This window comes from Chelon labrosus (assembly GCF_963514085.1).
Source record: "Chelon labrosus genome assembly, chromosome: 5".
Taxonomy (NCBI): domain Eukaryota; kingdom Metazoa; phylum Chordata; class Actinopteri; order Mugiliformes; family Mugilidae; genus Chelon; species Chelon labrosus.
In genome coordinates this window covers 8,116,662-8,139,297 of record NC_140341.1, presented here as the reverse complement: position 1 = coordinate 8,139,297, position 22,636 = coordinate 8,116,662, and the positions used below count along the sequence as shown (strand labels likewise).

The following is a 22,636-nucleotide window of genomic DNA, read 5'->3' as shown; positions in this document are numbered from 1 at the left end:
CTACAGGATGTTGTTAGTGGGGGCCTTTGAGGGGAGGGGCCTCTGTGATAGTTGGTCGGTTTTGGATCTAGTGAATTTGGAGGCCAGATCAACACCTTGTGTTGTTCTACATGTTTTTTTTTTGAGTTGTTCCTAAAGTGTTTTTGTGTGTGTGTCTGTGTCAGGCTGCATCCTGCTGGGGATGGTGTCATTACTATGGGGTGGGGGTGTCTGGTCTGGTCTAGGTTGGTGATACATCTGTAATAGAAGTTGATTTTCCGTGACTATTTTTAGGTATTAATTTGTTGTCACCAGGCCGATGTAGGGTATTAAAGCTTGCGTATCTCATATTTACACAATGAATTATCACCACAGTTAAGCCGTTTTTTGCCTGAAAGAGAACATCTAATCTTATTTAGAAAAAAAACTGGTTTTGATAAAGTGAAGCGGCATTTTAAAATTATGAATTTTCCGTTACCTGGATCCTCTCTGGTACACCTGTGCTGTCCATTCGACTCGCCACGTTCACCGTGTTCCCCCAGATGTCGTACTGAGGTTTCCTGGCCCCAATTACCCCAGCGACCACAGGGCCAATGTTGAGACCTTAAAAAAAAGAATACAAGATGGCTCAAAGTTAATTAAATATGATTTCTTTTTCAAGCTGTTAATAATCTCAAACCTTCCGCGTCCCTCTAATGAAGCAACGTTTCTTTCCCTTCTGCTGCCCACCTATTTTCATCTTGAAGTTGTTGAAGGAGTGTTCGTTGATGTACTTCATCTGGTCCATGAGCCTCATGGCGTAGTCGGCCAGGGCGCGGATGTGCGAGCGCCCGGCCTTGTCGTACGTAGAGTCGTTGAGGCCGGAGGCCGCCATGTAGGTGGAGCCGATGGTCTTGATCTTCTCCAGCTGGCGGAACTGATCCTCGCTGATGATCTGATGAGAGCAGGTAGAGGAAGGTTCAGTCCATCAGTTGTTAGGTAGACAAAGTTACCAAACCTCTGATTTGAATTTTTAGAAGCGAAAAGCAAAAGACATCACATTTTTAGAGTTTGTTTTGACTGAAACCTGGATATAACACAACTGAATCTGTTCAGACTCAACGTTGAACGTTATTCATCAGGTTGTAAAAAAAAAAAAAAACATGGCTCCAAATGCATGAAAATGTTGTAAAATCAGACTGAAATCCTTCCTCATGTTACTTGGCCTCTAAGAGTTCCACTAGACCCCACGGCAAACGACCAGAGTTACACTTCTCACCTCATCAAAGTCGGCGATGATTTCGTTGAGCAGCCGCAGACACTCCACTCCCTCGTTGTTGGCCTCCAGCTCCACGTAGAACTCTGAGAAGTTGCTGATGGAGGCGAACATGACCGCCACGCACTCGCACGACTGGTAGTAGAGCTCGTCGTTGCGACGCTCGCGCTGCAGGAAGTGAGCGGCCACGTCTTTGGGCAGGATGTTGTGGAGCAAGCGGCGGTTGTAGGCCTGCAGCTCCTCCATCTCCTCCTTCTCCTCCGTGGCCTGGTGAAGAGTTTAAAAGACTGACTCAGAATTAAAATGTCTAAACTACTATTACTGCTTGGATGGACTGCCATGGGATTTAGTTTGGCTGGTTTTGTTCTGATTTCCTTTAAGTATCGCAGCCTCTCAGAGCTGCCAGTGTAGCTTGAGCCTCTTGTTTTATACTAACCAACAGAGACAGCAGTGAGATGGAAAGAATGACTTCCCAGCGATGCATTTGTCTTTTTTTGGGATAAATAACTTGTTTATCCACTTGATTGAATTACCAACCACAGGCAGCACAGTCTGCTTCACTGCATCCACGAGACGTCAAAGAGGCCTGGAACATCCCTTGAGAAATAAATACTTCACTGAAAAATCATCTGATTGTTGGAGACACGTCCCGCAACAGACTTCAGACAACGTTTGAACTGTAGCTTCTTTCTTCAGGGAGGACAAACACTAGTTTTATTCACAACAAGATTGGATATGAAGATTCAGTGTTAAACATGGTCTTTGGCAGCACATGTTGTTTCTTGTTGGCGACAACTTTTTATCTTTAAACCATGGACAGTATAAAGATGGACGGCGGAACTGCTCCTGAAAAATGAAGCCAAAGCAAGTAGAGCTCCCCCTGGTGGCTGGCGGCAGTATAGGTCATAAGCTCCACCCCCTCCATTTTAGTGGACGGGACTTGGGCCGAACTAAAACATTAAAGTACAGGTCAAATAATTTTTTTTCAAGGATAGTTTCTGTAATTTTAGGTAGTTAATATAATGTTGATGTCAATTTTATTTGGTTATTTGGTTTTTGGTTATGCTATAGAAACAGGATGTGACATAATGGCGACTACCAGTTGCTATGCCAACCGCTCCGTAAAGCGTCCCGTGGGTCAGTGAGATTTGTGATTTCAAGTACAGTGTTTAATCCAACATTTCTTTGTAATTGGTGGAGGTAGAGCAGAGTGCAGTCTTAATTAAACGAAACCGCGAGTGAGTTTGGAGGAAGTCTGATCGGGTCATCGATATCCACTCTTGGACCGTACTGCTCAGACTCTGGCTCAAAAATCACAAGATGGCGCCGCCCGTATCCTCAAGAAAATAGCGTCAGTTTGGCCAATGCAAGGTAGTGGCGACGTGTTGTCCATATTTATATACAGCCTATGCTTTAAACCAACACGTACTGACCTGCAGCTTCCACAGGAAGTCAAGCCTGGCCGTGGACTCCACCTGCTGGGCGTGAAGGTAGAGGGCCAGAACGAAGACGGTGATCACCACTGGGGTCATGATCTTCAGGGGAACCTTGGTGTCGACCTCACAGCTAGAGGCCAGCACACAAACACACACACACACACACACACACACACACATTGGTTGTTTGTTTTAGATGTTTTATGCTGAGTACTTGCATAAAGATATATTTTCCAGGAACACTGTGACACAAAAACAAGCTGCCCTCTAAATCTTGGCTCATTAGCGTTAGCATCTGTTGCCAGCAGGTCATTATAGTCACATTTGGTGTGCAGCACAGTGATAATGATGCTGTTAGCTCAAAACGGATAGCAGAGGTGATGCTCGGGGCCTCTGTGATAATAGAAGTTGCCATTAGTCTCACCTTGTTCCGTTCATGTGCTCGCTGCGGGGGGACGAAAAGAAAACAGCAGATTAAAAGCCGGTTGAGACCTCTGCGCGCGGTCAAAGATCAGAACGTCGCAAGCGTAAACAACACTCAGCAGCGATGAAGAGACTCACATGACGTTGATGGCGTTGGCCATGACCAGCAGGTCCTGGTTGTCGAAGAGGCTCACTTTGGGCACCTCCATGATGAGAAGGTACAGCAGCTCGATGAAGAGCATGAGGAAGAGTTTACCGATGCTGCTGACCTGCAGGAAGACGGAGCAGGCCAGCAGACTCAGCAGCACGCAGCACGAGAAGTACTAAAGGGGGGAAAACAGGCAGAGAGAAAATGTTTGAAAGGTCCGTTTGGTTTTATCTCTGGTAGTGAAGGTTTATATTCTGCAACGGTTCTGATTGGATAAGTCACATCTAGAGGACACATTATGCTAACTGCTAATTTGAACATCACCATGCAGAAAAAATTTTAACATTTATATCAGCAGTTACCATCACGAAGCATCCATTGTATTGAAATATTAACCCATTTACAAGTGCTTAACTATTAATAGTTGTTTTAAAAGCAGTAAGATACATTAATGTTCTTGGAAGTGCACATGCTGTATATAAATAAATAATGCATTTAAATGATACACAAAGTCTTTTATTTTAATATATATATTTTTTTTTTTATGGTTTGTGTTTTATTATTACGTGCAGTTTTAAAGTCCCCATGAAACGCCAAGTTGGGTGCTGTAGTCTCCACATATTTACATGTTTCTTGTAAAACCAGGAAGTTAGGGAGCCTGGTCTTCTCTGATTGGTTGGTTCCAACGAACTTCACAGGCTCTACTGAACATACATGTTCGAGCTGAAAGCCGTCAGTGTTGCAGGTGAAGGAGAGACGCAAGTGGAGGTAGAGACATGAAAATATGAGAAAAGGTTTCACTGGAGAAAAAAATTAGTATACGCCCCCAGGTGCAGGATGAGTCATCATCTTTCCAACACCGTTTTCCAGGAAATAAACTCCAGGGTTTCCCGTACAATGTTAATACTGTGGCGGCCTGCAAGGGTCTAATTTACTCTGCCATGGTCCCATAACGAATTGGAAATATTTTTGCACGTCTCACACAACATTGAAGCACCTCCACAAACACCTGCTCTGTCCTGAATTTAAACTGATGGAGAAAACAGCACTCACGTAGCATGTGAAGCTATTTATTTTGTTCACTGATAAAATTTAAACGTTACCGCCACTTTTTAAAACCCACTGTTTGTGCTCTTGATTTTTTAGACCATGGAGATTTCACAATTATTTAAAGAGAGTTGCTCAAAACCCGGAGGAACGGCTCCAGACGAAACGTGAACTAGCTTAAATTTACAAGCGCTAGCTAGCAAAGTTAGACTGAAATTCAACAGTTTTCTTAATTGTATAAATAATTTTTAATAGTTGGGATAGCATCTATACTTCATTATCTTTTGAAGTATAGAGCAAGGCATATATAAAACCACTCAACAACTAATTTAATTTCATGAGGACATTTTTACATCACCTTGTGCTGCAACCACTGAATAAAAGGTGTTATACAAGTGAATGCATTCAAGTGCTCTGCCTGCCTTCTACGCTCTTGCGGCAGACTTGGCAGCTTCTTTAAACTTCTTTGGCGAACAAGCTCTGTTAGAAATTTAATACATTTATAAAATATGTATTTTATGCAGATGCAGAGAATGAGTCGCTAATGCTTCATAGAGAAACACTTTAATCAGCTCTACTGTTTCAGACAATTGTGCTGCTTTGCACGTGTCCGTAGCTCCTCTTCTGTTCAGACGAACCACAAACTATTTTTTCCTTTGCTTTTTAAACTGTCCCCACATGGTACTTTGAATCCGAACACAAAAAGCATACACACAGACACACAGAACACAGCACACCTGTACCTCAGGAAAGCTGCAGATGAGGGCGTCATCTCCACAGGGGTTGTGTTGCGTGTCCAGGGTGTAGTTGAGGGAGTGAGCGTGGCATGCGTTCACGCTGTCGAGGCTGACGTTGAGCTCTGACTTGATGCAGGTCCGCAGGTCGAGGCTGCTGCAGGTGAACTGGACAGAGTCAAAGTGAGAATAAAAATAATAAATAATAATAATAATAATAATAATAATAAAAGAATAGGATTACAAAGTTCTCAGTTGTTTGGGCATCATCGTTGATCCTTTTTGGACTTACAATGTTGATGAAGGCAGAAAGAAAGACGACGATGATGGTGAAGACTCCAACCAACGTGCTGTTCAGTCTGGACTGAACTATCCTCCGAGAAAAAGTCTGCAGAGGAACCGGAAAGATCTGGGAACAGAAACCACAAAGGAAGTGAGAGAGTGGAAAAACAGAAAGAATCAATCCATATTAGCTTTTCCTTGTTTTACTTGACCTTTCATTTGTTTTGTTTTTTGCCAGTTGGTGTTTTACAGTATGCGTGTCGGTTAGAATAGATAATGACAACATTAAAATTCTGTGCAAGATCAATAGATGCAAAAGTGGGGGAAGAATCATGACTCATCATCGTAAAAATCTCAATAGTTCCCTTTTTGTTTTGTTCTTTTGTTTTTCCTGCTCCACACAACTCATCAGCAGCAGCCAGAGGTGAACGGATGAAGAAACCATTTACTAGTCTGACCGCAAACTGCATTTTCTGCAGAAAGTTGTGAGGCAGACTTGAAAAATTAAAAGTCAGCTCGTCAACGACCGACAAGACAAAATACTATAGAAAGTGAGTAGTTAGGGTCCATCGCTAATTAATAACTGACCATGTGAGTGATTTATAACCTCACAAGGACTCCACGGTTTTCACTACCTCAGTATTAGCTGATAAGGAACCGAACACACAGCTGACGATGTGAGACAAAAGGGAAAATGAATTACTGCAGAAACTACATCTTGAATATCGTTCCTCCACCTTTCCTAAAGCAAAACAAAATTAAATAATTAAACAACTCCGAGATTAATACTTTAATGAATATCTTTACCGCAATAAAAGATAAAAAAGGGCTTCAGCTGATGCCTGGCGTGCGGCAGAAACAAACTTTTCTACAAGTTTCTGTGCCACATGTTGATTAGGAATGAAAACTGCGTGTCATTTGACCAGGATCAGTCACATTAGTCTTTGTTATAGATACTGATTTGATGGTTACAGAAAAACTGACAGTCCATGATAGTTGCAAGCTCCTAACCTCTCATTTCTTTTCTCTGGCACTGCTGTGTGTCCCCCTCCATTCCTCCCCTCCCCCCTCCTCTTGTGAGTGTCTCTGGCCTGGAGTTGTGCGTTTCCTGTGGAGCTCCGTACTACATTTGTTGTCGTGGTCTCATCAACCTGCCCAGTCTTCATGGCCTCCTGCCGTTATCCACCCCTACCTGAATAGACAATTCTCCAACCTGCTCGTGATTCTTCTTATATTCTCAAACTGTCATGTAATATCGTCATCTGATTGTACGCTTTTAGTCAGATGTATGTATCTATGACAGATGTATGTTTATCTCTTTTCCCTCCTATCCTCTCCTCTATTTTCTGTCTCTACTTGGCCAGCCTTAGGCAGATGGGTCCCTCCATATGAGCTGGGTTCTGCTCAAGGTTTCTTCCTGTTCTTCCTTGCCAGCATCGCCTTCAGGCTTGCTCGGGGGATTTCAGGCCGGGTTTCAGAGCGGATTTTGTAAAGCGTTGAATTGAGAGTCTTAGAGGCTAACAGTGCACTTCCTGCAGCTCTTCTTGAGTCTGCAAAAAGAGCTGCAGGAAACTAAGAAATGCCATCTGTAATAAGTCAATTACACCACCTACGACTGAAGTTAATACGCAATCAATCAACTTAAAAGACTCTCGTGAACGTGGCAGAACCTTCAAGTCCAAACTCGTGTGCCCAAAACGGATTAATAATTGTTCACAAAAAAACCCAGATCTCAGTACAGCTGCAGGCCCATTATCTCAATTTATACTACAGACACACGCCAGCTGACTCACCAAAACATGGCAGACTGAGATAAGGAGGAGGAACTTGCAATGAGGTCGAGAATAGATGTTTTTTTAAACTCACAAAACGCCGATAATATCTGAGCATTATCAAGGACAAGCACGGCATCAAACCAGACCAGGCTGATAAAACTTTTAGCAGATGTGTTTCTACGATGTCTGATACCGAACGGGGGGGAAAGTCCTTCTCTGCTCCGGAAGACAGTCTTCGCAGTCACTCTCGATTCTTATCACTTACGAAATGTTATTCGTCAGTTTCATTCATTCAGTTATTCATTCATTCATTCATTTCTGGCCTCTCACCGCAAAACAGCAGTACACAGCTGAGACGAACATGACGGCCGTCAGGATGATGAGACAGGTGGTGAAGAAGCCGATCATCAGCTTGGAGCTGCAGGCAACGAAGAGACAGGATGTGATTATTATACAGTTTGTTTCTGTCTCCATGATCTGGTTTACTCTTTGATTCAGTGTCTGTTGTAAAGTTGCGTCGACGTAAATACTGTATGTAAAGGGGAATGTGAGAGTGTGACAGGAATGCTAACGGCAGGGAAGGATGTGGAGTAAACAGAGAAGGGGAAGGAGGGTAAAAATGATTAAGGGACATAAATTAAAGCAGAGAGGTAAAGACGGGAATGAGAAGACGAGGGGGGAGTGGTGAGATGAGAAATCGAGGCGAAAGGTTAATAAAGAAGCAGGCAAAAGAAGATCAATACTGAGAGATGGGCAGGGAGGAAAAAAAGTCTAAACTCAGGAGAGATTAAAAAAAAAAAAAAAAGGGACGGATCGCTCTGAGACGAAAATCTGCCAGAGCCGTTTGAATGTGGTCACTGCTCGATTTAAGATGATTTAGATTTTATATTCTCTTTCATTGCTCAATGTGTTTTATTGGTATCACTTTTTTTTAAATTCTGCTTGTAGGAAAACAGCAGACACTTGGCATGCAGATAAGGGAAGTTTAGAGAGATAGTTTATTAAAGGCTAACTTATTAATAGGAATGTTTTAGTGGTTGTCAGATTGGTTATAAATTATTTAATCAGTCTGGTTTATTATAATGGAGCGCCACATAAATAAAATAAAATAAAATAAAATCTGTAAAAGCAAACAAATTCAGAAATATGAAAAGAAATATATGAATATATATAATTTATAATTTATTATATTAATATTTTATACTTTATTTTAAAATGTATTGCATATAAATTAGTCTTTATATATATATATATATATATATATATATATATAAAATTACATAGTTTTATAAAAAAAAAAAAATTATTCTTATTTTACACACATTTATTTTTATTTTTACCCTGTTATTTTTCCTTATTATTTTCCCTTGAGATCCTAGCTGTAAATCAACTGGGCCAGCTCCATCCTGGGCTGTCCTCTGGATTCAGTGGAGCAGGTGGGGGAGAGGAGGATGTTGGCTAAACTGGACTGATTTCAGAGTTTTTTACCTATATATTATATTCATCTATTTATTGTGCATAGTGTTGTCTGTGATGTGGATGTGTTGCTTGTATGTCTTTATGCCACTGTCAAAGACAATTTTCCATTTTATGTAAGTTTTATGGACATTAAAGAAGTCTAAGTCTAAGTCTAAGTCTAAGTCTTTCAGCCAAAGACTGCTGCACCCACAGTGCAAGAAGGAACGCTTCCGGAGGTCTTTTGTCCCCTCAGCAGTCAGACTCTTTAACATCAGCATTTCCTAGCTATTCTGCTGCTGAGCTTCTTTTCAATACATACAAGAGCACAGTATACACAACCTGTCATTATCTCACATCTTTCTAGTTGCAATACTTGGTAATACAACTCCTATTGGAGTTTGTTGCTTTATTCATGATATTCATGAATGTCAATGTCAATATATATATTTAACCTCCTTAACACCTCAACCCTCAATCTACACAAGTTGGTTGTTTCAACTTCTGACTAGCCACTGTAAACCTGATGCAATATATAAATATTTTTTGTACATAACATATTTGTCTGCCGTATTCTATTTTTTTGTATCTTTTTGCATCTTGCACTGCTGTTTCCTGCCGCTGTAACGCCCTAATTTCCCCACGGGGATGAATAAAGTCTTATCTTATCTCATCTTATCTTAACTGGCCTTGGGGGCGGGGCTTCCTGCCCAGACTGAGCAGTCGATTGCTGCACACATCAAACCTGCTTATTTATTAGCTTATTAGCACAGACAACAAATCGACTGCTCAGTCTGGGCATTTTTTGGGGAGAAAAAACAGGTTTATTAATGATGGCTGTGTTCCGCTGCTTGAATCCATCATTAATACACCTTTACCTGTTGTGTCCAGTCAAAATGTCTGCTGTTAAAAAGGGGATAATTGTCTAATGTACCTGGCTAGATAGCACAATAATACTAATATGGTAATGGTAAATTAACTAATTTGACTACTTGTTGGACTACTACGATATTTTTGGCTTTTTGTTTCTTTTGGATGTTTTAGAGATAAAAGTTTTTCAGTCTCATTTTAAATCTTCTATAAATGAACAGTGACCATTGCTGTTAGCTGCTGAACTCACTTTGTAAGTAGGCAAAAATTGTCCCCGTAATTTAAACTATTTCCTGCCTCACATTTGATGTAAATTTTACCGATCCACAACACAGAGCCAGACTCGTCTCTGTTTTGCCCGCTGTTAGTCAAATGACAGTAATCAGAGAGTCTGCGAGGAGCCAAATGATTGTCAAAAACTAAAGTCGTGCTCTCGTTATAGTGGATGAGGAATTTCTAATGTCCTGTGCTCCCTGCATTGTTAGAAAACGTTGACTCACGGCGGCACGATGACGATCTGGATGAAGCAGATGAAGAGAAAGACGAGGGAGGCGCAGGCCACGTACGCCCCGAACCTGGAGTCCACCTGTTTGGAGTACTGCAGGAGGAAATGAAGAGGACAAAGAAACAGCACTTCAACATTTGACAAAATACTTTTCTTACATACAATACCAAAATAATTCACGGGGAAAAAAAGGAATGAGCCAAAAAAGGGGGTAAAAAAAATAAATGTGACTTGATGATATGTCTGCAGGAACAAACCAGGTACACAGCTGCAACACACACTCAGGACTTTCCTCAGGTGTCAAATATACCTGAGACATCATCACCTTTAGAGGTTAAGGTCACAAAGGAAAGGAAAGGAAAGGAAAGACAAGGACAAGGACAAGGACAATGAAAGGAAAGGAAAGGAAAGGAAAGGAAAGGATAGGAAAGGAAAAGGAAATGAAAGGACAAGGACAAGGACAATGAAAGAGACAGGAAAGGAAAGGAAAGGAAAGGAAGGACAAGGACAAAGACAAAGAAAGAGGACAAGGAAAAGAAAGGAAAAGAAAAGAAAAGAAAAAAGAGAAAATGAAACAAGGACAGGGAAATGAAAGGAAAGACAAGCAAGGACAAGGACAAGGAAAGGAAAGAAAAGGATAGGGAATGGGACAAGGAAAGGAAAGTAAAGACAAGGACAAGGATAGCGACAAGGAAAGGAAACGGAAAGGAAATACAAGGAAGGACAAGGACATGTAAAGGAAGGACAAGGAAAGGAAAGGAAAGACAAGGACAACAATAGGGAATTGGACAAGGACAAGGAGAGGAAAGGAAAGTTAAACTATTAAGACCTTTGCTCTGTGACTTGTGATGAGTTATGAATCGTTCACCTTAACTGTGACACAGAGTGCTCTGGAAGACGAACTGACGGAGACAAATGTCCAAAAATACCATTCAACCTTTGTCATTTCAGTACTGTAACTGTCCCAAAGCTGAACAGAAGGCAGTTTGTCTCATTTTATTAAAAGCGTAGAAATGTAACTTGTGGCTGGGATGGTGGAGGCTTGTACGTAGCTGTGTATCAAATCTGTCTCGCCTGAGATCAAAAACTGTGGATCAATAGGACGCCGAGGCCGTACACGAGCCTGGAGGCGGAATTTGGAGGCTCTCAAAAAGTCCTTCTGATCAGCTCTGCAACACTTTCGCTAAGACATGAAGAAAGTGATTGAAACTCAAAAACAAGACTCGAATCCTTTCCCCCTTTAACTAAAATCCTTCTGTAACCACCCAAACTTCTCCTCTCAGCCCGTCCTTCACTGCATGAGGCCGGTTGCTTCGTCTTTTCTGCAGCAGCCGAGCGAGTCCTCCGCATTTAAAAGCCACTACCTCCCTTCCTGTGCTACACTTTTCTTTGAGGAACTTCCTCAAGGGACAGAGAGGAGAAAGCTTTCTGCACAGCGAAGATTGCTCGTCGCGGCCAGTTATTTCCCGCCGTGTTGCCGGCATGTGTGCGTGTGTCCTGACCTTCTTCTCCAGGTCGGGCTCTCTGAAGGTGAGCAGGAACTTCTTGACGTGCTCGGAGCGCAGGCGGTCGATGCTGCGAGCGTCGATGGCGCGGCCCAGGAACTCGTCCACCTCGTCCTCCGGGTTTAGGTTCTCTTGTGTGTTTCTGTAAATGAAATGCCTGAATAAAACAAGATGAGACCACATGACATTTACGGCTCGGGACGGCTAACAAAAGGCCGCTTAGCATCCGCAGCTCCCACCCTTACTGGTCTGAATATGCACGAGGTAGGAAGAACAATGAGATAAATGAGACACGGGTCATCCGTAATTGCTCCGCGGTCATTTTAACAACCCATCGTACCCTGAGGTGCATTAACGTTCAGGTAATTACATGCGAAGCAAAAAGGAGCAATTGACCTAAAAGACCACTGCTCCCCCTCAAACCCAAAAGACTCCAATGAGCCGGCTCATCTCGGACTAATCACTGAATCTGCAAAGTGTCACTTGCATCAGTCTGAATTCTTCAACCCTCTCAACGAGCAGTAATCGTCTGACAAAGATGTCATGCTGCAGTGGTTACTCTGCAGAGTGAGGCTTTATTTTATTACTTCGAGATTAGCATAACGTTGAAGCAAAGCCTGAATGTATGCAACTTGCAGAAATGCATGTACGTGTGCATTTTAAAGTGAAAGCAGAAGCATTATTTTGAAAATATGCGACTTGTGCAAGCTTCATGCAAGCTTCTGTTCAGTCATTAAATATTAAATTGTAGGAATTGTTAACGAGGTAGCTGAACTATTTTGATGCAAAGCCGTATCAGATACTTTATGCATGAAAAATCCATATACATTTAATCCTTAATCCATTTGATCATCTGCATCTTAATATTAAATAACCTTAATACAGTGGAAAACTAAAGTTGCAGTTTAAGACGCTCCTTAAAGGGGAACTACTGTTTTTCACAACCCGGACCTTATTTCTGGCATAAAATACGATCGTTTACTCACCCATATAACTTTGGTGTCATTTAGAGTCATTCGTCAGATATTTAGATCAGCGTATATCCATACAGTGGGAGTGGGTGGGGCACCGAAATGCAGCCTCTAAATAACGCATTATCTGCCGCGAAACTCGTTCATTTCACCAATATTTTGTTATGATATGCGATTGTTATTCCCCGTTGAGTCCGGAGTTACCGGTTATCATCATCTGGGTCTGTAGATTGACCTACTAAATTCTGAGTTTAGTAGGTCTCTGAGCGCGGCGCGCACCCCATATGGCTTGTTTACCTGTAATTTGCTACTGCAGGTAACTTCGGACTAAACAGGGAATAGCACTAGCATATCATAACAAAATCTTGGTGAAATGAACGAGTTTCATATCAGATAATGCGTTATTTAGAGGCTGCGTTTCGGTGCCCCATTCACTCCCACTATATGGATATACGCAGATCTAAATATCTTCCGAACGACTCCAGATGTCACCAAAGTTATATGGGTGAGTAAACGATTGTATTTTATGCCAGAAATAAGGTCCAGGTTGTAATAAATGGTACTTCATCTTTAATTGCCTCCCTATTGTCTTTTACGTTCAGAATATGATGCTAGTCCAAAGTAGTCTCAAACCTACTTGTATCCAGTGATGTTTTCTACTACAGCATGATGAAAAAAACCGAAAAAAAAACGAGCATGTGCTTCCTGTCAACTCCAGGAACTGTCAGTCTGCACCAGGAGTCAGATCTGTGCTGTAGCCCGGAGCAGAGGCTGTCAACTCGGACTCTCAGGCTCAGCACGATGTCAGAATCAGCTCGCAGATACAGAGCAGTTTGGGAGGACAGCTTCTCTACAAATGACAGCGGTTCTTTGATCGCTGACAGCCTTGGGGTTAAACATCGCCTCCTTTTTTTTTTTTTGTATTTCTGAATGAAGCGGTTGTTACTGCAATGCAGTAAGAGCATCTCTGTCTGACACTGGTAGACCTCAAGGGAGAATATCATCTTTGAATTTAGCCTTAAGCGTTTCAGGACACTGCAGGTGGTTCATATTATGCTGAATGTTGAATGTTAACTACGCAGATGGCAGTGGCTGTTTGGCACGGTCATTACCAACTTTTGCAGCTCCATTAAGGCCTACATTTGGCCTTGACTAATGGCGCTGGCACCATTTAAGGATGACTTGTGGCTGAGTTCTGGCTCTTATATGGAGCACATCTGCATTTCTCTGCAAGCTCATTACATTTGGGCCACGTCTGACCCTCACAACGTTTGCCGTGACCAGTGTTCTGTCTGGCTCATGACATTTGGGCCTTTGATTCAACCATCATTCATTCTGATTGTACACCTAAAAATATTTCTTTTCTAGGGCTTGTGTTTGAGATTATTCTTTGTCAAGATCATTGTCTACTGTAAGAGAGGGTAAGAATAACTTCCTGACACACGTAGGGAGAACAGGACCAGGGTGAAGACACAGTAATGTTGAAGTAAAGTCGCTACTCACTTGTCTTTGGGGTCTTCAAAGCCCTGAAGAGAGAAACAGAAAATAAGTGTAAAAACGACTGGTAATCTTCAAATGGCAGCTTCTGTTGTTTGGAAAGTCTGACAGCAACACCTGGAATTTACCAGTTTCACACCAGAACGGGCTCAGTTTTTATTTTTTACTTTATCTGTGATCAGTCGATTAATAAAATCAGCAATGACTTTAAAAATTATTGGGACTGATTGCTTGTTTTAAATTAGTTATATATATTTTTAGATTTTATTTCATATATTATATATATTTTTTTACATAATTATTGGGACTGTTTGCTTGTTCTTAAATTAGTTATATATATTTTTAGATTTTATTTAATATATTATATATTATTATATTATATATTTTTTTTTACATAAATTATGAAGACCACTTGCTTTTTCCATCTTCTCAAATATGAAGATTTGCCAGTTTTCTCAGTTTTACATCACTGTAAAGTAAGCCTATTTTGTTTTTGTCTGTTGTTTAGACAAAACAAGGAATTGCCTATAATTTTTTTTTTTAAAATCTACTTCATAGAGATACCTATATGTTCTAAAATAAAAGAAATAATAGCTGTTAGTTGCAGCCCGAGAAATTACAAATGAATAATTAATTTACTGATTTAGACAACAACATTTACACTTATATGGTTGGTATCATTTCTATTGAACCTCAGTACAAATTTATTTAATTTAAATATATATATATTTTAATCCCATTAAAAAGTTTCAGCCCGTCAACCGTCCCTTTGCTGCAGCTTGTTCAATTTAATAATCATTAATCTGAGACAACTCAATGCGAGCCTTGTGGCTCAAAGCAGGGGCAAAGTGAGCAGGGGCAAACAATAAACCCTGCAGGTAATTCTGCGCATTTTTTGCTTAAATACTATTTTTTATTTTACTAGATTTTATTTTATTTTATCTTTCTTTTAAGAGTGTTTTTATTTATTTATTTTTTTTATGTGCAACTAAGCTACTGCGACCGAGCAATTTCCCTTGTGGATCAATAAAGCTTATCTAACTCTGAGTCTAAGGTGTCGGAATCGATTACAGATGTTTGCGTCAAACTGAGCTCAGGGTTGGTAACGGCATCGATTCTGTGAGGGATGAAACGAGGGAAATGAGAAAGATGTGGAAAGAGTAGAGGGTGAGTTTCTTCTTCTCTTCTCCCGAACTCGAGTGAAAAGATTAACAAACAAACAGACACGAAACAAATAAATAATTGTTTCCTGACAAAAATCTAATTCTAATCCTATTTTTTTTCTTAATTATTATTATGTGATCAAATGATTCTACTTCTTCTTCATTCACAACCTGCTTCTCCTTCTTGCACACCTCAACAACTGTATCAGAACTAATGCATCTCTCCAGCTCCCTCTAGTGGACAAACACATGAACGTCTGCGTTTAAGGGACACAAACTCAGATTATTTTAAATGCAAGGAAAAAAAAAAACATTTAGAGCAAAAGTCAAAAACTAAAATGCTGGCATTCACTGTGCTCTGTTTGCAAAAGCAAGCTGCTCAACTAACGTCTGAAAAGTGCATGGAGAAACATGCTCTCACGCTCTCTGTGCGTCTCTGACTCCACACTCTATACAACTCGCTTTATCTTCAGAGCTTGCCGGTTGATTAATCATCAGCGCAGAGACACGGAGATAGAGAGAGTTGGAGAATGACAGGCTGCTGGAAAATAAAAGGCCGGGGATGAAGAAAGCAAATGAAGCTGATGTCAAAACTGTTAAAGTTTCTGTTAAACTTTGAGAGCCAGTCACAGGGGCGTAATAACGCACGCAGAGGTGACGCGCCCATCTGATATCTGGAAGATGAAGACAGAAACATCCCGATGCGATGTAGGGACAAGGAACTGAATGTACGCATCCAGGATAAAAAGAGATAAGCTTGTTTTTTTATGCCGAATAAATGAGTTTGGCAGCACTTCACCGAGTGAAATAGTAGGTGGCAGCATTTTCTTAATCTGTTCAGACGTTTTGGGCACCCACACACATACTGTTGCATTTATTCTAAATAAAAAGGCAGAGAAGCCAACAAAAGTTGAGGATGATAGTGCTCGAACATAGTGTAGTGCAGAATTTAATTATCATACAGTGAATAAAGTTATGTTTGTCACTGCAGTCTCCTCCCTCGCCTCTTCTCGCATATAATCAGTGGTTTAACTATGAAATGGAACTGCATCAGGCTGTATTGATAACATTACACTTGCAGCCTTTTGTGGAATTCACTAGTTGGAAAATTTACAATTAAGTCAAGCTTTACCATCTATATTATTGCACCTTATCATTAATCCTTCCTATGTATATAGTGTATATTTACTTCTAATCCTATTCCTTGTACATTTGTACATATGCAAATCTTGTATCTATATTTTTGCTTCTTTTTTCTTATTAGTGGTATTTATTTTATTTTATCTTAATCATTATTTATTTTATTTTATTTTAATTATTATTTATTTTATTTTATTTTCAAGAGTTTTTTTTTTTATGTGCAACTGAGCTTCTACAGCCAGGCAATTTTTGCTTCTGTTTTATTATTAGTAGTATTTATTTATTTTTATTTTATTTTAATCATTATTTATTTTTATTTTATTTTAATCATTATTTATTTTTATTTTATTTTAATCATTATTTATTTTTATTTTATTTTAATCATTATTTTATTTAATTTTAATTATTTATTTTATTTTATTTTCAAGAGTTTTTTTTAATGTGCAACTGAGCTTCTATAGCCAGGCAATTTCCCTTACACATCAATAAAGTCTATCTAAGTCTAAATCTAAATCCAAATACACAGACGCAGTGCATTAAAATACTGTAATTTAATCATATAAAGCTTTCTTGGTCATTTTTCTAATGAGGAAAATGTCGATATTTCCAATGGCTTCAATTCCTCATGAGTTACCTGGCTGGCAGCTAACGGCAACAGTTGCCTAGCAGCGCTCACAACCTTAAGATGGTGTCGTGTTTACTCTGTCCACGGACACTTCTTGTAATACTCACAAACCAAAATCATATTTGTCGCACGTTTCTTGACCTTTCTAGAAACGTTGGACACAGACGGTAGATTAAAATATTGTGATTTAGTCAAATAAAGCTGCCTTAGACATTTTGTTAATGAGCAGAATGTTTCCAATAGCTTCAATTTCTCATTAAACCTGCGCATTTTTGATTTTGAAGGTAGCGAAAGTGTGTTCAACCTGCCTAGAGACAAGAATCTGGTGTGATTGCTAACTGTTAAGTGCGTCCTTTCTTTAAATTCTCCTTTTTAGGGTGAGTATGTCAGATCCTACACTTCCTCCCATACTGCAGCTCAATAAAAATATCCCTCTAGTGCAGATGCCCACATCTTCACACCAAAATAGCCCAGAGGATGCCACGGAAAACACAAGCTGAGTAGTATTACCCAGGATGAAAATAAACATGGTCTTAACATGGGAAATGAAAAACAAAAATAAATGATGGCGTTCCCATTTAAGTAGCGTGGAATAAAGCTTATGGAGAACTGTGCATGTGGCCTTGGCTTCGTCATCCTCTCCCCCTATAATAGATTCACAGAGAGAGGTGTGTGTGTGTGTGTCAGGTATGGGTGCATCCATTCACTGAGTGAGTCACCGTCAGCAGCGTCAGCTCAGCGGGGGAGAGCTACAATATGTAAATAAACAGGAATCTCGATACGGTCGCACCACTCTGCTGATGCTGCTGCTGCTACACTTCTCACTTCACCGCTGCCCGCCACCGCCTACGCGTCGCCGCTGTCGCCTGAGTGCAACCTGAGAGCCTCTCAGAGCCACGGTGAGGTGTGAGAGACCGTAAAGGGCCATCGGCGCTGCCCCATCAGGGCCGCGGATCAAAGGATTGTGGGTGTTTGGCTTCATCGCCAAATTGGAGCCGAGATGAGATGAGATGAGATTCTGGGAGGGGAGTCGCCTCGCCCGTGGCACGCAGGCGAGCATAAACAGCAGCTCTACGCAGAAGACGGGGGCAGGACACGTTTAATCTAACGATTACCACCTTTTTAAATTTTCCTCACCATCCTCTTCATCTCCTTGGAGACCTGGTTTCCGCTCAGGTGGTTGTAGAACGGTCGGTCGGTCCAGTGGCCGCTGTTGTGGGTGACTGAGTTGGTCCTCTGCCGGTTCATTTTGGCAATCATCGCCTTTTCCTCTTTCTGCGAGAGATAAAAACACAAAAAAATGATTTATATGCACCATTTTCCTTGAGGTTTTTACCCTAGCATGCTTTTGACCTACTTCAATTAATCATACATAGACTGTATATAAATATGGACAATGCATCCCCACTCCCTTGCATGGGTCAAACTGATGCTAGCTTAATTTATTCTGATCATTATTTTACTTTTTATTATATTGTTATTATTTATTTCCGTATTTCTACTATTCCTACATATTATTTAAGAGGAAATACCATAGACTGTATATAAATATGGACAATGTGTCCCCACTTCCTGTTGCATTGGTCAAACTGACGATAGTTTCCCGGGGTTATGAGCGGCGCCATCTTTGCAAGTTTGGAGCCAGAGCCTGAGCAGTTACGGTCCAAGGGTCTAGCCATGCGGAGTCACGATGTTGATGACCCGCCCACACTTAGCGTCAAATTGACGACTAAAATTAAACTTATCAGAAAAAATAGCTTGAAAAAATAATATTTGACGTGTATTTTAGTGTTTTAGTTTGGTCCAAGTCCCATCCACTAACATTAAGGGGGTGGAGCTTATGACCTATACTGCAGCCAGCCACCAGGGGGAGCTCTACTTGCTTTGGCTTCACCTTTGAGAAACAGTTCTACCGTCCATATTTATACAGTCTATGGGAAATACTTCTTACTCAACTAATTGACAGTTATCGTTTTCAATCCAGTTTTTGCAGTTTGCATTACAGAGGGTGGCTTTAGGAATCAACCGTTTATTTACAGCTTACTTATTTTTTCATACCCATGTGTAGATTTTCACTCACCCCCTTCCAAAAAGCAAAAGAATAAGCGAATAAGTAAATCATCAGACGCTGTTTACACATATTTGTCCAATGTTGATAGTACCACTTGCTCATCTTAGTAACAGCAGTTGCAACAAAGCTATTTTTATAGACTTTTATTCTCCACTCTGGGGCCATAAAACCTTCCTCCAACAGATTCAAAGAAAGCACGACTGTATAGGGTCTTCGTGGTTTTGCCTATTGTGGTAATACAACAGTCGGTCCGACTTTGCACGTGCCCGGCCCCTCGCCGTCAGTTACAGGAGAACTTCGGGCTAAAACGCGCTGCTTCTAGACGCTCCGATGTAAACTGTTCGTGGCGGCATCCGTGGATCAGTTCGTAGCTGAATTTTGTTCACCTCCAGTCGATTGGGGCGCAATCAGAAAACTCTCAACATCTGGTCAAACCCAAACAACGTATCATTCCAGGCAAATAAAGGTTTTTCCTGACAAGATTACAATTTTTAGTAGGAGCCATTAAATCCAAAGCAACAGCAGTAAACAAACACAGATCGACTGCAGCTGCACAGTGCTGTTATAATCTCAGTAAGTCTTATCAGCACACATAAAACAAATGAGAAACAGCTGCATCATGTTGTTGCACATGTGCCAGCAAGACTTCCACAGACCGCACCACAAGAAAACATGAGTTGTCACCAATGTTAAACTTCTATTTATCTCTCCATTGACTGTTAAGTAAAATAAAAGCATCCGACGTCTGGTATGTTCATGAGAAAATCAATTTCAGCTGCTGGTCTTGTGTGAAAAGATCGTTTCTGGAGATAATATCTGTGACTACTTTATATTTTTGTCAAATCTGATATCAGACCCTCACACTGGCCCCCGGGATGTATTTGTCACAAACAGAAGTATAAAAAGCAACCCAAATAATTAGCCGGCACAGTCTTCCTTCTGTCTCCCAGCATGGGCAGCAAAGAAATGAAGAGGACGATATCGCTTCACATGACGCGCTATCTATAGCCGCAGCTTGTGATACTGCTGGAGGACAGAGACAGCTGATAAAAATGTCATAAACAAAGCGGAGCTCATGCGGCGCGGCAGTGCTGAACTCATTCCTCTCCGGTTCGCGTGGGATAGAGTCCCAGTTTATAAACAATGATAAGGACGACACGGACCGGGCTGTTTGTATTCTAAAAGACAGCTCCCTCTGAAACTTTGAAAATGTCACACTATTCAGAATAATTCAACATCCACACTGAGAGGGTCTCGGGGGGATTTTGGGAGAGTTAAATCACGATTTTCCAGCCTTAATACACAATACACATCAGCTCTCTGCTTAAAAAGCTGAAGTTATACATGTGTTTTAGTCATGGTTAAAGCCTTATTTTTCTGTTTTTTTTCCCCTGGCAAAGCATTTGAGAAAAATTTTATGTTCCTAACCATCAACAAGTTGCAGAGTTACAAGAAGACTGCACTGCAAATGTCATTTTAGTGGCTAATTTTACAGGTTAAGTCTTAGATTCAATTGTATAGCTCAAGCATTTAGTAAAGTCAGGATTTTTTTCCTCAGGAGATGGTGGAGACCAAACAAGAGCAAAAAAGAGAAATATATTCACATATGTCTGGAAGAGGGACTCTTAAAATCCCTTAAATTTACACTAAAAATTACCCTACCTGTTACTAAAAAAATAATAAAGCAGGGTATGCATTAGGACATTGTTAAGTTGTATCTGTGCGCATCATAGACTGTATATAAATATGGACAATACGTCCCCACTTCCTTGCATTGGCCAAATTGACGCCATTGTCCCGGGGATACGGGCGGCACCATCTTGCGAGTTTGGAGCGCAGTACGGTCCGAGAGTTTAGCCACGCTGAGCCACAGTATCGATGACCCAACCACACTTCTGCCAGACTCACTCTTGTTTTTGTTCAGTTAATACTAAACTCTGCTCTACCTCCACCAGTTACAAAGAAATGTTGGATTATACACTGTACTTGATTGTAATTTACTCACTAACTCTCATGGTCCCACGGGACCTCTTTACGGAGTGGCATGGCATCTGGTAGTCGCCATTATGTCACATCCTGTTTCTATAGCGTCAAATAATTAACTAAAATGAAACTTATCTAAACAATTGACCCTTTAACATGCATCAACATTATATTAACTACCTAAAATGACAGAAACCATCCTTGAAAAAAATATTTTGACGTGTACGTTTATGTTTTAGTTTTGGCCATGTCCCATCCACTAACATGGAGGGGGTGGAGCTTATGATCTATACTTCAGCCAGCCACCAGGGGGAGCTCTACTTGCTTTGGCTTCACTTTGGAGGTGGTGTTCCACCGTCCATCTTTATACAGTCATTGGTGTATACTTCTTACCAGCTCTTGCGTTTGAAAATATTTATAATATCATATTTTGGTTAACAGTACTTTGATTGTAATGGGTGTTAAGAAGAGAAAACTCTGTATCCTGTTTGTCTCTATCAAGTCCTATTTCTTGGCTTCATTCTGGGGGCACACTCACAGGAAGTGACAGGCAATCGTAGTGACGATGGGAGAAAAAAAAACTTTGGCAGGTACCAAGTTGCTTTAAGCTCAGTTTTGAGCCGGCGACCAACGGGAGTGTCTGATACGACTGGTTGACGTTTGATACAAACACAGAGAGCTCCCATAACCCCTCGAAAATGGAGGGAAATTGAATTTTACATGTGCACTTTGTTCTTTAAGACAGTAAAGAGAGTCGTACCCTTTTCTGACTGCAGCCCACAATGAGGTAGGTTTCTATATTGTGCTTCTTCAGATAGGCATTCCTCTCTCCGCCTGATCCCGCTTCCACATCGTAGTCCCCATTCAGATAATTCAGAGTGGCTTTAGTGATATGAATACGCCTGCAATGAGAACAGCGCACACAAAACAAGACACTTAAACAAGACACATCCTCCACTGGGAGGTTTGTGGGTAGTTTGAACTTTAAAGCGTTCGGAGAGACGTACCCGGCCTTGCCCCCAGCTTCCATCTGATTTGCCAGCGTGACGTCGTTGGACCAGACGTCAAACTGCCACTTCCTGAGTCCGAGCACCCCACAGTGCACCCTGCCGCTGTGGATGCCCACTCGCATGTTCACATTCACCCCAGTCACCTCCCGTACCAGCCTGCAAAAAAAACAGGAAGCAATCTTTTTGAGTGGTAATCTGCAAAATGACTCCTTTTGATTTTGGTAAATGCTGGTATTGAGATGTCCCAGATCTGCAGCTAATGATGTCCCCGCTTTTGCTAGGAACCAAAGATCTTCTTGTTCTATTATTCTATTCACTTGCGCACACAGTGTATCACAGGATGATTGTGTATCACAAGAATAGCAAATACAGGAATAGCAAATCTGAGTCCAAATGATCTGTTCTAACCTTTACTTTCCCAGATTGCATATCTAATTTATTAAACAATTAAGGAATTAACAAGTTCTGTTAAATTTTTTAAAGATATTAGTCTTTGATACAGTTCTTAACGGGCTAATAATGGACAGATGGATGAATGAACACAGAGGGGGAAATGCTATCAGCAGAGTAAGGCTGATCAGCTGCGATGGCTTAGACACTTTAGGCTCAGTTGGGAATAAATAAAGAGCATTGAGAAGCATGCAGAGCCTTCAGGGAGTGACAAACAGATATTTCTCATCCTTCACTTCAGCCACGAGCACTGAAGCGTAACCCTAAAATCAGATACCGGATGTCAGTCTCTGATTAATTACATGTTCTAGC

At 40.9% G+C, this 22,636-nt stretch overlaps 1 protein-coding gene across 1 annotated transcript in view; it reads right to left on the bottom strand.

Annotated features, from left to right (window-relative positions):
• Positions 1–22,636, bottom strand: part of LOC311488485 (adenylate cyclase type 5-like) — a 49,976-nt gene that overhangs the window by 5,350 nt on the left and 21,990 nt on the right. Inside the window, exons 5-19 of the mRNA XM_084545220.1 lie at positions 21,872–22,030; positions 21,625–21,766; positions 17,948–18,085; positions 13,889–13,911; positions 11,412–11,556; positions 9,905–10,002; positions 7,410–7,497; positions 5,315–5,431; positions 5,032–5,190; positions 3,232–3,416; positions 3,095–3,115; positions 2,668–2,800; positions 1,238–1,501; positions 709–913; positions 458–582 (exon numbers count right to left, since the gene is read on the bottom strand). Coding sequence (XP_084401346.1) covers positions 458–582; positions 709–913; positions 1,238–1,501; positions 2,668–2,800; positions 3,095–3,115; positions 3,232–3,416; positions 5,032–5,190; positions 5,315–5,431; positions 7,410–7,497; positions 9,905–10,002; positions 11,412–11,556; positions 13,889–13,911; positions 17,948–18,085; positions 21,625–21,766; positions 21,872–22,030 — 2,002 coding nt within the window. The remainder of the gene's footprint in view (positions 1–457; positions 583–708; positions 914–1,237; positions 1,502–2,667; positions 2,801–3,094; positions 3,116–3,231; positions 3,417–5,031; positions 5,191–5,314; positions 5,432–7,409; positions 7,498–9,904; positions 10,003–11,411; positions 11,557–13,888; positions 13,912–17,947; positions 18,086–21,624; positions 21,767–21,871; positions 22,031–22,636) is intronic.